The sequence below is a fragment of the Tympanuchus pallidicinctus genome, unplaced genomic scaffold (genome assembly GCF_026119805.1).
Source record: "Tympanuchus pallidicinctus isolate F22 unplaced genomic scaffold, pur_lepc_1.0 scaffold13, whole genome shotgun sequence".
In the NCBI taxonomy this organism is placed as follows: Eukaryota; Metazoa; Chordata; class Aves; order Galliformes; family Phasianidae; genus Tympanuchus; species Tympanuchus pallidicinctus.
In genome coordinates, this window is record NW_026294648.1 from 17,232,966 (window position 1) to 17,249,446 (window position 16,481).

Here is a 16,481-nt window from a genome sequence, read left to right on the forward strand (position 1 = left end):
CGGGAGCTGTAGTCCGCGCGCGGGGCGTGCTGGGAAGCGCTGCTGCCGCGCGAGGCACGCTGGGACATATAGTCCTCCCATCGAGGCCCGCTAACATGGCGGCCCCCCGCCCTCGGCCCGCCCAATGAGGGACGCACTGCGCACACGCGTGCTGGAAACGTTTTATTGCGGGCTTCCACACAGCACGAATGAGCTTTTTTTTTTTTTCCGTTTGAAAAAATGTGACTTTTGTTAAAAAAGGCCCGAGGCCTGCAGCATTAAGGCAACACAGACCGGAGGTCAAAAAACACACGTGAAACTGCTTCCCCTACCATAAATAAAAGGGGATAAAAGGTGCGGGGATGGCACGGTGCGCTCCCCCTCAGTCCAGCAGCACTATCCCTAGCAGGGCACTAGACTAAACCCTGCACGTTTAGAGGGAAAAGCAGCACAGAACAGGTTAAAACCCTCCAATGTGGCAGGAGAACAGCTGCAGGGGTCCCTGCTGACCCCCAGCCCTAAGGCGAGCCGGAGCAGAAGGCAGGGCTGTGAGCTCAGCCCTTCCCCAACAGCTCCCAGCACGAGGCCAGGCAACCACGCTACAAACACAGCCTGAAGGTCCATGGCTGAAAGCAGTGTGCAATAATGCCTCTCGAGGAGTCCACAGCGCGGGGGCAAGAGCAGGAGATCTACTGCATGGCACAGCCATCTCCGGGCAGGAGGTCGTACAGGTGCAGGGCCGCTGACTTGGACAGGTAGGTCATGGTGCCGAAGCGGCCGCTCGGTGCGCTGTCGTACAGCAGGTCACAAATGCCCGTCGAGGGATCCTTCTCCAGCATATGGTCATCAGCACCCAGGGCTTTCTGGATTTTGGATGGGGAAGGAGAACAGAAGCATTAAGAAGAAGGGCTGCTGCCTGCTAGCTTGCACCCCACACTCGATGCTGCATTGTCGCTGTGCCCCATGAGGACAACAGGCAGGTCCTCAGCGTGGCTGACTGACCCCTAAGTAGTCTGGGCGCAACCTGCAGCCCCTACCTGCTCCTCATAGAAGAGGTCATTGGCTGCGTGCAGGATCTTTTCCACAGGTATGATGCCTCCCATGGTGTGCACCTCCACATCCACCAGCATGGTGAGCACCAAGATCGTCTCTACCAGCAGCTGCCGGTACTCTGGCTGGGGGACACGGTTGAGAACCGACTCCACGTGCACAGCAAACTTCATTTCCCCTGGGGTCATCTGCACAGAGGCAAGAAGAAATGCACACAGAGAGCTGTTATCATCAGGACAAATCCTGAACCAGGCTGGGCATTCACCCAGAGTGGCCTCGCACCCATCCTGTTCCCCAACTGGTAAACCTACCTCTTCGGTTGTTGAAGAGGGGAGAACAAAGCCCTCCACAGAAAGACCATGGCACTGCAGAATAAGAGGTAGAGACCACAGTTACAGCCTGGAACAGCACTGCACCCTCAATCCCAGCTGAACGTCACTGCATGCTGCCCGCGTGCCCCAGCTCCACCTCCTGCCTCCAATCTGTCACTCCTTAAACACCAGCTTGGCATGACCCAAAGCGCTCCCACACACAGCACAAGGCTCTGCTGCCTGGTTCATTATGCTGAGCAGCGTGCAGAGCTGTGATCCCAAACCAGGTTCCCAGAGCTCACAGCCCTGCCCAACACGTAAGGCTCCTGAGCAGACCAAGCCCCTTTCTGCAAGGGTAAGGACAGGGCAAAGTAGGTGCTGCACACCTACAAGGCAGCTCCAGCTCTTCCCCAGCTTTCCAGGGCCAGCTGAAAGGCTTGTTCATAAAGCACATACCAACACAACCTCAGGGATGAGCGTTCCCCTTAGGAAGGCAAGTGTCTGGGGACCATAGGCTCAGGTGTGGACATCCAGCTCACCTTCTGCAGGACCTTCCAGACCTTCTGATAGAAACCCAAGGGGACACGGTTCAGAGCCCCATCCAGTCGCCGTCTCCGCTTCCACTGGCCCTGCCGGCTGTCCTTACTGCCCTGGTCTTTCAGCAAGCTTGAAAAGGAGCCTTTTTCCAGCAGCTCTGATTGTCCAGTGGACTGGCCAGACAAACAAGGAGAAAAGGAACAGCTGCAGGGTTAAATACTCAATGAGAGCACAGCACACTGCTGCCAGAGAGCTTGTGCCCACCCAGCCTTGTTCCTGGGGCAGAGCTGCCACCATCAGAGCTGTCCCCAACAGAGCCCTCCCCGCAGCCCCAGCTCCCCACAGCCTGGAGGCCAGCTGGAGCACTGCTCCTTCCTGCAGCCACAAAGCATGACAAACCCCCCACACACAGACAACAGACGCAGGTTACCAGAGAGGCCAGTAGGTCACTGTCTGCAGACTGCAAGAGAAAGGGAGAGATATAAATCAAATAGTGCCGACGCAAGGCAGCGATCATGATGAGCAGAGCAGCAGCAGCACGGACCAAGCTCAGGTCGCAGAGCAGTTATCCCAGGGGCTGTGGTTAGCTGGACATTGAGAAGAAGTTTTCAGAGGCAAAAATGCAGAAAGTCTCATGTTAGCATCAGGGGAAGGACTGCACTGGAGGAGAAGCAGGGCTGCGATTGCTCTGCTGGCATGGGCACAGATTTAGTCTCAGGAGGGCCAGCAGCAGGTGGGGGACTGTCCTTGCCCATGTGTGCAGTCCCTCTGTGACACCAGGCCTCACTCTGCAGCTGCTGCATCAACCTGGTCCCCATAGGCCAGGCCCACAGCTAAACACAAGCCAAGCCCCAGAGGAGGCACTTGTCTGCTGTGAGACTGAGAGGAAGTAGCAGGGGAGTGCAGGTGAGATCAGTATCACAAGTCAGTGTCCTGGTATGGCACCGCTGGGTTGTGGCAGTGGAGACACAGTGCCACCGTGCAGCATTTGCTGCCAGTACAGTGGGATCTATTCGACTGCGGCAGCTATGCAGCACAGCTCCCAGCTGGTTGTAATGCCAGGGCACCCATGGTTTTGAGAAACCTTCCTCTTCCATGGCCTCCACGCAGCAGATCCCACTTAAAGGGAAGCTCCCTGAATGCCACGGGGCCACGTTTAGCTTTGCTGACCTCTTCCCAGACCTGAGGCCTCCCCACTGTCCTAAACAGAGCAACCCTAAGCCTGACGAGAAGGGAAGCCAGCTCGTTGCTGCAGCAGCTCACTCAGTGGGTTCATTCAGGAAAGCTCATAAACTCATGCACGCTCAGAAGCTGCCCTGGTACGCAGCATGACAGATAAAAGCTGAGGCTGTAGGAGGACCAAGGTGGCTTCACCTTACTCCCGATCAGAGACTGCCTACGTTTATCCAGTCGCTGCAAGAGAAGAAGGTAATGAAGTTTCTGTTGCTGGACGGGGCCCACCAGGACACCATCCCCACCAGGGATGCTGCATGGTCCTCCCCCCGCCTCCCGCACCCCTGCATCTTCTCATGCACGCCTGTTCTTCCCCCCAAATTACACTGCCAGGGCAACTCCTACTCAACGGTTTACCCCACATCCCCCCCCAGGGCAGGAGTGAGCCAAAAGGGGCTTCTGGAGGCAGCTGTAAGCCATCTATAGCCCAGGAGCAAACTCTTTTCTGCTCTCCCATCAATCTTGCTTGTCCTATATTTGTTTGCCCCTACAAACCTTTGGGGAAGCAGTCTGCACTGCTTGCTCTCACCTGTTTGATCTCACTTTTCAGCTTGATGATGCCAGTACGCTCAGTCTTGGTGGCCCCAGCAGCCTCCACGTCGTAGATGTTGATAGCAGTGGTGACCAACGAGTCCACCGATCGCACTGGAGGAGAGCAGAGAGGTCTGGAGTGGGTACTGATTCTCAGGACACAGATGTCCCTCACTGCTGCACGGCACTGGTACTTAAGCATAGCCTTGCTTTGTATCCCCAGCTAGCATTACAGCACAAAGCTGCTTCAACTCAGGCTGGATCATACTAAAAACTGAGCTAAGGAAAGCCCTGACAGCCAGCGGGCTCAGGCTCAACACCCACAGATCATCCTGCTGAAGATCACAGATAACTGCAGTGCAGAAGCTGTGCTGTGAAGGCAGAAGGGGGACGTTCTACACAGCGAGGGACGCCCAGAACTGGCCACGCTCTGCACCAGGACCCAGCTCTGCCCAGAAATGCTCTCAGCCCTGCCAAGAGACTCACCACTCTTCTCCACTCCAAATTCCTTGCCGGAGAGGATGTGGTAGAGCAGGCTCTTCACATTGGACGGGCTGAGATTCATCAGGTTCTCAGTGGCTTCTCCAGCTGGAGAGAAGAGTTGGAATGTTGTTCACCTTTCACCCTCCCAGCCTGCATCCCAGTCTGTTATCAGGAGGTACCCAAGAGCAGTCCCAACCATGTACCCTGCCACTTTCATGCAGCCTCATCCTGGCATTGAGAGCTGCCCATTTTTAATGGCATTTCTCCTCCCTGACTGACAGGACCCCAAGCAGCATAGCCCCCACCCCACTGACCTCACTGCACGTACCTGAGCAGTGCAGGGAGTGTGCCAGCTCTGTTGCCATCACCTGGATGATGAGCCCAATGCGGATTCGAAACATATCAGTGAAGAGTGCTGGCTGGGTGCGGATGTACATAGCCAAGTACACCATGATCTCCTGGAGAGACAGGGGCAGGTCATCCCACCGCTCCTCGCCAGAGCTCATACCCACCCGTGGGGTGCCCTCTCACCTGGGTGAGGATGGACACGCTGAGGTTCTTCTCACTGGCTTCATCAATGAGGCGAACGAGCTCCTCGTAGGGGATGGGGCTGAGGAGGGAATGGTGGAGTAAGCAGGAGATAGATAGCCCTGCATCCCCCCTGGTCCACGGAGGAGATACAGGCTGTTTCACATCCAGTCCCAGCCCGGAATGCATGGGAAGAAAGAGGTACCACACTCACGCTGAGATGGTCTTCTCACGTGGCTCTGGGGGCAGCCCCACCGTCAAGTGCTTCTGGTGAGACAAGAGGGCTGTGCAGGCCTGCAGACAGAAAGGATCACCATCAGCTCTGGCTTCGGGGCTTCAGCACAAGGCAGAGGGAGGCGGAGCTGATGGTGCCCTCAGCCCACCAGGGCTCTTACCTCATCCAAAGCTTCCACCTTTTTCTTGAGGATGCCAGAGATGTAGCGGATCAGAGCCCACTGGCGTGTGGTTCCCACCCGCTCGTACAGCTCAGTGAGGAGCTCCTTGACAGTGGGGCCAGGCTCACCATCAAGGCCCGTGTGCCATTCGGGCCCCCTGCAATGAAGGAGATGCCAGGTTACTGCCATCAAATCATTCCACAGCATTGCTCAGGGTCAGGAGGCTGACACACGTGTGGCCATGTCAGCTCTCTGCACCCAGAGCGCAGGCAGGTCTCAGAGCTTGCCATACTTGAGGATGTGGAGCATGTAGAGGATGTCTGCTTGCTCCTGCAGCGTGGGGCAGATCCGCAGCTGGTCCACCAGTGCCTTGCAGTCCACATTGCCAGCCTCGTCGCGGGGCAGGTTCATTTCTGCATGGAGTGCGTGGCTCTGGGGGAAGAGAGAGCCAGGCTCCTGGTCAGCACTGCAGCACTCTGCTCTGAGGGCAGGGAGGCATGGAGCCAAAGATGCTCACTCATGGGCATCCCCCCACCACAAAGGACCAAACTTTCCTCGTGAAGCCCTAGAAGGATCCTTTGGCTTCAGATGAGAAGCTAGCAGTGCTCAGCCAGCCCAGCCAGGGAAGAAAAGGGCTCACCTTGACTTCCTGGTCATGATGGTGGGGTGAGCTCAACAACTTTACTGACTGCTGGGATGCCTGGAAGATCTTGCTGGGGATGTACATCCCAACATCTAAAAGAAAGACAGGGTCTGTTGGTGCAGGTATTTCTCAGCCTTAGCCACCATCACCCTGCTCAAACCAGCTCATGACCCACCCTCTGCTCCCCCGACGAGCAACTGCAGAGGAGCTGACTGTCAGAAGAAACCCACGTGGTTAGAGGAATGTTTGGGACTTTACAAGAGGGACCAGCTCCATGATACTCCTTAGCCAGGACTAGCACAATGAACTGCAGATGTCTGTGCCCAGGCAAAGGCCAGGCTGTCCTGCAGGTCGCCCTGGGTCACGCCGCATCCCATGAATGGAAAGGCACTTCAGCCTCCCAAAAGCACCTGACCACGAAGAGAAGGTGCGAAGGGTGCTGGAGTTACTCACCCTGGACCTGAAGGTCCTTGGCCTTGGATGCCAGGGACATGAGGTCACGGGTGGTGTGGACGGCAGCACGGAAGCGCTTCAGCCCTCCTCGCTGGGCAGTGGGAGGGAGGTTCGACTGGGGAACCGTGCGCTGCAGCAGGTGGTCCAGGTACTGCGCCACCTCATCGAATGTGTCCGCTGGAACAGGAGGAAAAAGAGCCTCAGCCACTGGGTGCCGTGGCACTCCAGGTCCCCAGCTGCATCCCCACAGGGACAAAGCTTCGCTGGCTGCAAAGAGCATCAGCGTGGGGCTAGCACCGTGAGCCAACCAAACAGACAGAGGCAGCAGCGGCGCCGTCCGTCCGAGCAGAGAGCATTTGGATTGCCCCAGCACAGCAAGAGCCTCACCCTAACATGGCTCCAGGATGGGAGCAAGACAGGGCAGGTTTTGTAGTAGTTATTTCTGATTAGTAATTGAGTTATTCTCGTTAGAAGTTAAAGGAGGGCAGCATGCTCTCCTTCACAAACTGCCAGCTCCTGCCTGGCTCTTTGCCCAGCCTCCAGCTCCATGCTAGGAGCACCAGGGCCACCACCCACTAACTACAGCACAGAGAGAGTGCTCAGAGAGCATGTCTCTGCTCAGCCAGGACATAACAGCAATGCCCAGCAGCAACAGTGATGCCCGGGGAGGGGGAAGCCCCACATGTGGTGATGCTACACAACAGATACCTGTTACTGCATTTCCAGACAGTGGGCCAGCAGCATTTCTGCTACAGGAGGAGAACTACAGACAGCATCCAAGGCTGACAGCACAGCATCTCCTTCCTAAACCTGGGAGGGATGCTCTGCACTCACTGCATGGGGGCTAAGCTGGACAAATACCTCAGGATGGACATTGGGCTTGAGAACATCATCCTGTCTACCTGCAGCGTCTGACAACAGAAAAACTGAGCATCTTTTCGAGTGGACACAGTGTCCAGGCAGACCCCACCTCTTGCTGGGGGTAGGGGAAGCAGACATTTTGGAGGAGCTTGGCTGCAGCCTGCAAAGCTGCAGCATGAAGCAGTGCAACTGCAAAGTGTGGACGATGCAGCCATGCAAGAGAAGTAAACATTCAGAGCTGCAGCAGTGGAAATGTTGGCTCCAGGAGCAGCAGCAGAGCAGATCGATGGGAAGGCTGGGAAAATGACCATCACTGGGTCTCACAGTAGGAGAACATGTCTAGGGCTGCTTGCAAGGGGAGCAGCAAAACCTGCATCCTCCCATGGTCTCAGAGCAGGGGGGTCCGTCATGTTGCGATGGGCCACAGCCCCCACGAGGCAGCAAGGCCTCAATCTGGCACGCACTGGAGCTGCCCTGTCCAGAAAGGCCCAAAGATTTTGTGATAATACCACCCAGAGACTGCCTGGGGAGCCAGGGATACCTCGGGCACTGTACAATCACCTTCCACACCATCACACGTGCTGACCACACCAAACATCTTCAGCCAAATCTCCAGGGCAGAGGCAGGTTGCCGAGCCTTCGTCTCTTCCCCACGCAACAGCCTATGGAGGTTGGGGTGGCTCGTTCAGGAATATCCTCTGTGCTTGCTACAGCCACATCCCCCAACTTCAGCCCTGTTTGGCTGGGAAACCCCGCTGCTCAGGGGCTGAAACAGCCACCTCTGCTCACCCAGCCCCGCCACCCCACTAGCATCACTGTGAACGTCACTCAGATGGGGTTAATTGGCAGAGGGTCAGATGGGTGCAGAAACACGGTGGGAGGTGGGACACGAATGGTTTAAGGGAGAGTTCAGTGTTTTGCACACCACAGTAGCGACTGGCCTGTTCCCCCTTACCATCCTCTGCAAACTGCAAGCCATGCAGCCACTCCTCAGGGTCTAGCTCCTCAAAGCTGTCAAGGCTGAGCTTGTAGCCGTTGGCAAAGACCTTACCCTCCGGCCCAGGGTCCATGAAGCTGAGGTGCGTTCGGCACGACGTTGTCAGGAACTCCGACAACTTACCCGTCTGGATCCTGGGCGAAAGGAGGGGAGGTCACACAGAGAGGAAGGGGGAGGCAGCGCCCTTGGCTGGCCTCCTGGATGCAGGGCAGTCCCTCAGCAGGGATAGAAAGGCTTGTCAGGGAGCACACGCATCTCTCAGTGTCTGCTTTAGCTGTTTGCAGTTCCTCCAGGCGCACGTGGATATGGAAAGGCTGGCCAAAAGCTATCAGAGGGCTGCTACAGCCATGGATCCGATGGCACAAGGAGATACGTCCTCTCTTGTACCTCCTCAGTGGGGACTGCAGCCCCAGGGTGCACTCACAGCCCAGCACATCCCAACATATCCTCTGCAGCTTGTGCCCTATCAGTCAGTGCTCAGGCAGAGCTTGCTCCCATACGGCCACACTCAGGTAGGACACCAGTCCTGTTCCCTCCTGCACCCCAAGAAGCTGCACTCACCTTGCACCACCAAAATACCCGTCCTGCAGCTTCCGCAGTGTTGTCAGCACCGTGGGGTGTATGCTGCTGCCCGAATCATCTGTCGGGAACACAGACACAGGCAGTCAGGATCTCCTACACAAACAGGCTTCCAGTAACACAGGAGCAGGTGGGCATTCAGACATGCAAAGCGCCACGACAGCAGCCAGACCCTTGCTCTGGGGTGTGCAGCCAGGCAGTGGCACCAACAGCACCACCCAAAAAGGGAAATTCATGACTGTCTCGGCTGGATAACCAGCAAAGACAGGCTCGGATGCACTGCAGGGCCCTGGGATTTCACCCTGAAGCTGGTAGCACCAGACAGCAGCAATCCAAACAGCCCCCTGCTCCCTCCCTGGCTTTCAGGGTGCTGTCGAAGTGTTGGGGTGCTGTCGTTCAAGGCAAAAGACACTACAGCAAACACAATCAACACCCAAGGGAACTTCAAGTACACCAGGAAAATCAAAAAGGCCCAAAGGCAGCATGGAGTCTCCTCCCTGTGCTGGCTCACGGGGAAGAGAAAACTGCTCCAGAGAAGCCAGTTTGCAGAGGAGCCAACGTGCTGCTTTCTGCTCCTTTTGGTTTTCTGTTTTCCCCTCCTTGACATTTCAGAAAGCCTTTGAGGGGTGGTTAGCCTTGGTGAAGAGTCACGATGCAGGAAGAGCCCCAAGAACATTTTAACACGGGAATTATTTCTCGTCTTGCTCCCAGAAGGCTTCCCAAACAGGCCTAGCTGCCTGGAGACGACATACTTCCATGCCAACAAACCTGCCTTGAGCTTCAGGCACTGGTGCTTGGCAGGTAGCCCTGCTGGCTACCGGATGGCTGCCAATTCCATGCGACTCCTTTGAGCTCTATACAGGATGCTGTTGGCTGATCCAGCCCCGCTGTGTCCCCATTACCCAGGCTGCCCCCATCCACCCGCCCCTATTCTCCCACAGAGGAGGTTGGAGGATCCGTACCCAGCATGGTGTGAGAGATAGGGAAGGTGATGGTGGGCCTCCCAGTCATCCTCCAGCGGCTGCAGAGGTACGAGAGGTCTGTCCTCAGCATCTCCACAATCATCTTGCTGTCGAGTGCCAGGTAGAACTGCTGCTGGTCTATGAACTGCAGGGAGAGCAGGAGACATGAACACCCTCTGCACAGCCAGCAGGTTGCTCTGCAGCCACCCACGTCTTCCCATCAGCCACCCCTGAGACCAACTTGAGTGCTCAGCCAGTGGACAAACTTCCCATCCATTTATGCAGTGTGGCAGCTGCTAACAAGCACGTACAATGCCACTCACCTGTGGGGTGAAGGCAAAGATGTTCTTCCTAATGTTGTAGAGCTTGGAGGTCCCAATCACACCCATGTGCCGGTAGGGCCGTCCTGTCAAGCTCATCTGCTTGTTGCGACCTGGGGAAGATAAGGTTCTGTAATATTTTCCTCAAGTCCTCTCAAAAGGGAAAGTGGTAGCAAAAGGCAGAAGGCTTCTGTGCTAGCAGCCAGGAGGAAAAGGGTTGTTTGCGTTGAGCACCCCATGGCTCTGCATCCAGCTGGCACAGCTCAAAGTGACAGCAATATTCTGGCCCATGGCCCTGCCCAAGGACTCTTGCTGGAACCAGAGCCACACAAACAACCCTGAGCTCAGCAACGTGCTGCACCTCCAGGTCCTTGAGAATGTCAGAAGCTGGTGCAGGGTTGCCCCCACTGAGACCCCAAAGACCCCAAAGGTAACAGCTCTGTCAGTGTCCCCATTGCTCCTAGATGACTTCTAGAGTAGCTGCATCACCAAGAGGAAAAGTCCCAGCAGTTGCTAGGTGGCTCCCCTGCCCCTTTTGCCCATGTCATACTTGGCCTTTCAGTGGCTTAAATTAGCCAGCACCCACAGCCTGGGGCAGGTCAGGTTTCTCCTTTGGCCAAGGCTGGATCTCCAGCTCCTGCACAACACTCCCTGTGCCTGAGGATATGCAGTATCAGGGAATGAGCATGCAGATTTCAACACACTCTCCCTTCACAGCCTGCCTTCCCTCCAGCAAGAGCCATCCTTTCTGGCCTAAAGACTCAGACAGGAGACCCTTCCCTGGGATCTAGCTGGCCTCTCTCACTGAGATTTGGGTGACCTTGCTCACAGCACATCCACTCCACATAGCACCACTCAGAGTGAAGCGAGTGTGAAACTGTAATGCCAAAGCCACCCCTGCTCCTCTCGTACAGAAGCAGCATTGCAAGCCCAGGAACAGAAAAGCCCTAAACAACCAGGCAGAAAGGAGCAGGGCAGGACATCAGCATCTACACGCAGGATGGGACAGCAACTTCTGCACTCTTTTTTTCTACAGGAACTTGCAGCTCACCCAGACGAGCGTAGATGTGGCTGAGGATGCGAGCAGGTTGCACTCTGATGGGGTAAACATCAGCCACAGTCTCCACATGGATGCCCTCCTTCCTCAGAAGAGCCTTGATCCCCTCTGTCTCCGCTAGGATGCACACTGAGGAGAGAAGACAGCAGGCTCAGAGCACACTTTCAGAGGAAGATGGGTGAGACATCGCTGCCCACGGTCTTTCTGGGCACGTGCAAGATGCACATGCAGGGGCAGCTGTCCTGGGCTTCCTCTGCCTTGCTCCCATAACACTCATTACACCCACATGAGCAGTGGGAGGATGTGCCCAGTTTTCATCTTCTGCAATGGAGACCGTAGCAGGTGACATTGCCCTGGGGCAACGCAGGGTCCAGCAGAAAGACCAGCACTGCATCTCACATCCTGCTGCCAGGGCTGGGCTGCGGCCGTGCCGGGGAGCAGAACCATCCCACAGCCAACACTGGGCATTGTCCCAGGGAAAAATTTGGAACCGGTCCCTTTCCCTCACCTTGCACCACCACGTCGGGCTTGGGGACAGTCGCAAAGCGGCGGTTGAGGGGATCGATTTCACCAGGAGCCAGAAATCCCTGAGGGAAGAAGAAAAGGCACGAGGAGATGAAGATCTCAAGGGCTGAGCAGAGAGGGTAGAGCCCAGCAGCAACCCATCTGTATGAAATCTCGGGGAATGGAGGTGACAGCTTCCCCATGGCAGGTGGCAGAGTGGCAGCATTTGTCCTTTGAGCTCAAAGTCCAGCCCACCCCTCTCTCCCTAGCACCAGAGGTGACCATACCTCAGCCATCAGGCAGCCCAGGATGTAGAGGGACTGGCCCCACATGAGTGGCAGCTTGCCCATGGGTATCCTGTCCACAGTGTGGGGGTTGTTGTATTCTTCATCCACCTGGAAGAGAAGCCAGGTCAGCAAGGGACCCACAGACACGGGATGCTGAAGGAAATATCACTGCTGCACTTAAAAATCTGCCAATGCACCAGCAGACTGTCAGCATAGAACCCTTACATATGGGGCAAGATAAGCTTTGAGGAAAATAAGTAATTTATTTTAGGGGTGTTTTGGTTGTGCTTTTTCTTTTTTTTTTGAACAGATCCACATCCACCTTTTCTAAGTAGGTTCCCATTAGAAACTGCTATTTGATTTTGGATAATAGTGGCTAAAACCAAACCACGTAGCAATGAGACGTTCTCTGCTCGCTATCCCTGTTAGAGCAGACCCCCACCACAGCTCAGGCAGCTCACCTTGTCTGGTGGGACGCTGTACAGCTCTGGCACCAGGTGCACCCCGTTCTTCCCCTTGATGAGAATCCCCTCAAGAGCCTCCCGGTACTCTTGCACCTGGGGAGGGAGCAGAGAGCATCAGGGCAGGCCTCCCTGTGCCCTTCTTCACATCCCCCCTTACCCAGGGCTCATTTCCCCTGGCCTGCTGGCTCCTGCCTCTCTTACCTGCTCCATGTTTCCACTGAAAAGCCCATCGATGATCAGGTACGTCCAGAACAAAGGCCACTCACACTCGATGTTCTCAAAGAGCTTCAGCTCTGCAGGTTCATAGTAGGAGCGGTTGGGATCCTGCAGAAAGGCCACAACGGCGAGGCGGGTGGTTGCAGGGTTCACGACCACCCCCAACACCCCCACCTCAAATACCCTCACTCTGTGGGTGCAGGTTAACCTGACAGTGGCAAAGCTCACGAGCACTGGGGAACGTCAGAGTGGAGAGCTCTGGAGAGCCCCAGCCACTCCTGCTGCCAGCGATTCTCAGGGCAGGAGAAGCACAGCTAAAGGAGAACCACCCAGGAACACTCCAGACAGCCAAAGGAGCCCACCAGATCACGGGCCCCACCAGCTGGATGTTTAACATCCCAAGTGCCACTTCCTAGTTTTATGGTTATCAAATGCCTGTCACTTCTATAATTGTCCTCGTTTTCCCTCCTCAAGCTTAGAGTCTAACATAGCAGTACATGAGCTGTTTGCTGGCCCAGGAGAGATAAAAACAGCCTCGTGTTTCCACAGGGCTCATCAAGACCCACAGGTTGACCTCTGCAAAGTTCCTGTGTGGGATGGCAGTCCCATTTTCCCCAGCCTCAGAGACATGCAAGATCACCAGCCCCAGGATGCAGGCAGAACCAGACTCTGCTTATCTGCTGTGGGCACGGGTGGGATGTGCCACACCTCTGCAGTGGGCTGTGGAATTTTGGGCAGCCCTGCCATGATACTGCCTGGATCAAAGAGCTCTCATCATTGCAGGGCTCCCCAGAACAGCCTTCACGCAGCATCCAGGGCGCTAGGAATGTCACCCAGGACAGTCTCTCCTCAGCACAGTCATGGCAGGTGGGAACACTGGGAGCACTCACCTCTTTGGGGGTCCTGTATCCATCACGGAGGAAGCGGCAGCAGCCATAGCGCCCCTGGGAGAGAAGGGGAGAGGAGCTGAGCAGGAGGAACAGTGTCAGGTACCTTCTACCTTCACTGTAAAAGTGAATTCTCTGCCTAAGAACCCCCTTCACACAGTCGCACAGTGCTCAGGCACCACAATCACAGCCCAGTGTGACAGCACACAGCACTGCTTCTTTGCACACCCCCAACACAGGTCACAGAGACCGGGAGAAAACAGCTCCAGGCACCTCCTCCCCAAGCACATTTTGGGGGAGAAAAGGATTGCAGGCTTTGAACTGTTTTTCAGGAAGGGTGAAGAGGGCAGAGCTGCTCACCTGCAGCTTTGTGATGATCTCTTGCTTGGTAATTTCCACCAGCTCACTGTCCTCCACAGCAAAGGCTGGGTAGGAGATGACAGAGAGCACGCTGGCATCCACCTCCTTGGATGAGGAGGCCCTCGGCAGCATCGAGTGGAGGATGGACTGAGCAAATGGAAGGAAAGAGGTTTAGAGGCCACTATTCACACTCAACCCCATCAGATTGCATGCACAGCCCTCACCTGGCAGTGCTGCACCTCATCTGGCAGCACCCGAATCACAGACTGTGGGCCTCCCTTTGCTCCAAAGAGATCCAGCTCATCTAGGGCCTCCAGGGCAGCCTGCAAGCAGGGCGAGACTCAGAGCAGTGTGTCCTCTACTGTACTGTAAGAGCTCTCACCCCATGCCAGCCCCACTGACCAGTTTTAAACAAAGAAGAGATGCAAACACACCCCTGCATCCTGCAAAGGCTGCAGAGCACCCATAGCCAAAGAATGACCACATCTCATCCCCACAGCTCACCTTGGCCATGCCGACAGAGCTGGCATTCAACTCGGTGATCCCCCGGTTCGTCTTGTCCCCACGTTCCCATATCCCAAAGTCCTGCAGAGAGGCAGCAGTTTGTGTCATGCCCAAAAACTCATAGAACCTCAGCCTTTGGCAGTGCTCCCAGTAAGCTTCTGAGGGGTTCTGCCCACTACCTCCACCCTCCAGGCACAATTCTCTTCCCTGGCAAAGGCCTCAAGCTACCCACCGCTGTCTTATAGGCCGCTTCGATGTAGAAGACGAGGTTCTGGATGAAGTTGACTTCATCCAGGCTGTGAATTATGTGGAGACCTGAAGCAGCAGGGAAGAATTCATGTTAGTCCTCAGGAAGGGGCTGTCCTTCTAGGAAGGGGCTGTAGAAGCCAGCCCCCCTCTTCCCCACATACCCTGTGGTGGCCACATCCTCACTCCCACCCCACCTAGCAGGTTGTGTCCCTGCAACAAAGGACACTCAGGAGCAGAGCCACAGATCTGTATAGAGAGCCCCACAACACCTCAACCCCCTCCACGTCCCGTGTCTCAATCCCTCGAGATACAGGTTTCCAAACGGCATCCCACCTGAGGCTGTCATCTGCGCCAGCATGAGCAGGTAGAGGGAGGTGGCATCCAACTGCAGGTGCCCCCACTCATGGTCTCCCACCACAGTGGCACAGGTGTGGGTGTTGTACTTGGCATGCAGGCAGTCCCGAGTGCTCTGGCTGTACTTGAAGGCCTCCACCTTGTCCACCTGGAGAAGCGGAAAGAGATGCAGGGGCTTGACAAACCCCAAACCCGGGGAAACTCCATGCCGCCAATCCAGCACGCACAGCTGGGAGCAGGACACATCTCACAGCCCCTGCACGCACTGAGAACACAAGCCCAGGCTCTTGTGTCTCTATAGTGAATGGTTGGAGGGTAAACAGCCATGTTTGCAGCACAGGGAAAGAAAAGGGTCACCCCGAATGCACTCAGGGAGAATAGTCACCGGGCCAGGCAGGCCAGAAGACAGGCAGCAATTGGCACAAGACTTCACTGGCCTCTAGCCCACAGCACTGGAACGCTCTCTGGAGGACTGACATCCAGTCAGGGCTATTTAAGTCTTTCTGAAAGGAGGTCAGCCCCCCTCGTTGAGGAAAGCTGGGGCTGGTGATCCCGGTGGGCTCAGAGGTGACCACTCGGCTCTCCCCTGGCTCCTACCTGTCTCATCATGCACTGGAGCAGCCCCCTCATCAGCTTCACCACGCTCTGCAAGGAAAGGAAAGCAGCCTCGTTAATCTCCGGATAGCAAAGAGAAGCCCTGACTCAGGACCAGCTGGTCGCTGACCTTTGCAGATCACCGGCGCCTGTAACCAGAGCCTCTGCTAACCGCAGCCATCGCTATGCGGGCAAGCAACGCAGGGAAGAGAGCGCTTATGGCCGCCAGCGGGACCAAAGCGCTGCGCCGGGGAGAGGGGGGGGGAAGGAGAAGGAGCTCCCAGCTGGACGTGAGGCCGCAGTCCCGAATCCCGCAGGACAAGCGGGCAGCCAGCACCGCAGCAGCCCTGCTCACCCCAAAGCCCCGCTTCCCACGGGACAGCCCTCAGCCCCCGCCCCACCTGCTCCAGCTCGTAGGCCTTCGCCTTGTCCTCATCGCGGTCGGCGTTCTTACGGTACGCCAGGCCCAGCCCCCAGACGGCCAGGATGCTGTAGACGTTATCGCGGACCCAGGCATCGCGGTGATCGGCGCTGGCGGGCAGCAGCCCGGTCACGGCGTCCTGCGGACGGCGAGAAGCGGGGGTAGGAGAGGAAGGAGGCGGTTCGGAGCCCCGAATCCGGCAGCGCAGAGCCCCGCGCCTCGCACCTGGTGCCGGAGGATGGTTTGCTGCACCAGGCGGCCGTAGCCGTCCAGCCGCACGCCCGAGTTGCTGCGACCGCGCATGGCGACGGCGGGGGGGAACGGCGGAGCGCGGGGCGGGAACGCGGCGGGAGGAGGGCGGAGGGGCGGCCGCCCCTCCGCCCTCCTCCCGCCGCGTTCCCGCCCCGCGCTCCGCCCGGGTGCTGGAAGATCAACCGCCTCTCCAAAAGGTTTCGCGCCGCCTCAAAGCTCCACTTCCCCTAGAATCCCATGTTTGCGGGATGTTTCCAGCACATTTACCCGCACGCTCAGCTCCGCAGCTTTTGGGAGGCTGTAGCGGCGGAGAGCCCCTTAACGTTCACTATGCAGCGGTCAGGACCTGGCTTCTCCGCGGCCGGTGGGCAGCGCCCCCTGGTGGGCGGAGGCCGCGAAGGGCGGGCGGGGACAGGGGGCCATATGGGGACATGGGGACGGCGGGGTGCGATGGAAGGCAGCTCCCGTCC

At 56.9% G+C, this 16,481-nt stretch overlaps 1 protein-coding gene across 3 annotated transcripts; it reads right to left on the bottom strand.

The window, feature by feature from the left end:
• Window positions 1–149: 149 nt before the first annotated feature.
• PHKA1 (phosphorylase kinase regulatory subunit alpha 1) lies at window positions 150–16,125 on the bottom strand. Of its 3 annotated transcripts, none has more exons than XM_052673455.1 (33): window positions 15,985–16,125; window positions 15,740–15,898; window positions 15,342–15,389; window positions 14,724–14,892; window positions 14,374–14,456; window positions 14,142–14,222; window positions 13,862–13,960; window positions 13,638–13,784; window positions 13,281–13,334; window positions 12,376–12,498; window positions 12,172–12,267; window positions 11,711–11,818; window positions 11,428–11,506; window positions 10,914–11,048; window positions 9,866–9,975; window positions 9,543–9,687; window positions 8,563–8,641; window positions 8,056–8,135; window positions 6,144–6,320; window positions 5,688–5,782; window positions 5,340–5,479; window positions 5,048–5,204; window positions 4,867–4,946; window positions 4,656–4,734; window positions 4,453–4,582; window positions 4,128–4,229; window positions 3,640–3,755; window positions 3,252–3,290; window positions 2,308–2,337; window positions 1,880–2,050; window positions 1,341–1,394; window positions 1,017–1,217; window positions 150–842 (listed from the first exon to the last, which is right to left on the bottom strand). In XM_052673455.1, the coding sequence occupies exons 1-33, from the start codon at window positions 16,060–16,062 to the stop codon at window positions 669–671; spliced, it is 3,618 nt and encodes a 1,205-aa protein (XP_052529415.1). In that variant the 5' UTR covers window positions 16,063–16,125; the 3' UTR covers window positions 150–668. The 3 variants fall into 3 exon arrangements, with proteins under 3 accessions (XP_052529415.1, XP_052529413.1, XP_052529414.1); XM_052673453.1 differs by having other exon boundaries at window positions 7,960–8,135; XM_052673454.1 differs by lacking the exon at window positions 3,252–3,290 and having other exon boundaries at window positions 7,960–8,135.
• Window positions 16,126–16,481: the final 356 nt, after the last annotated feature.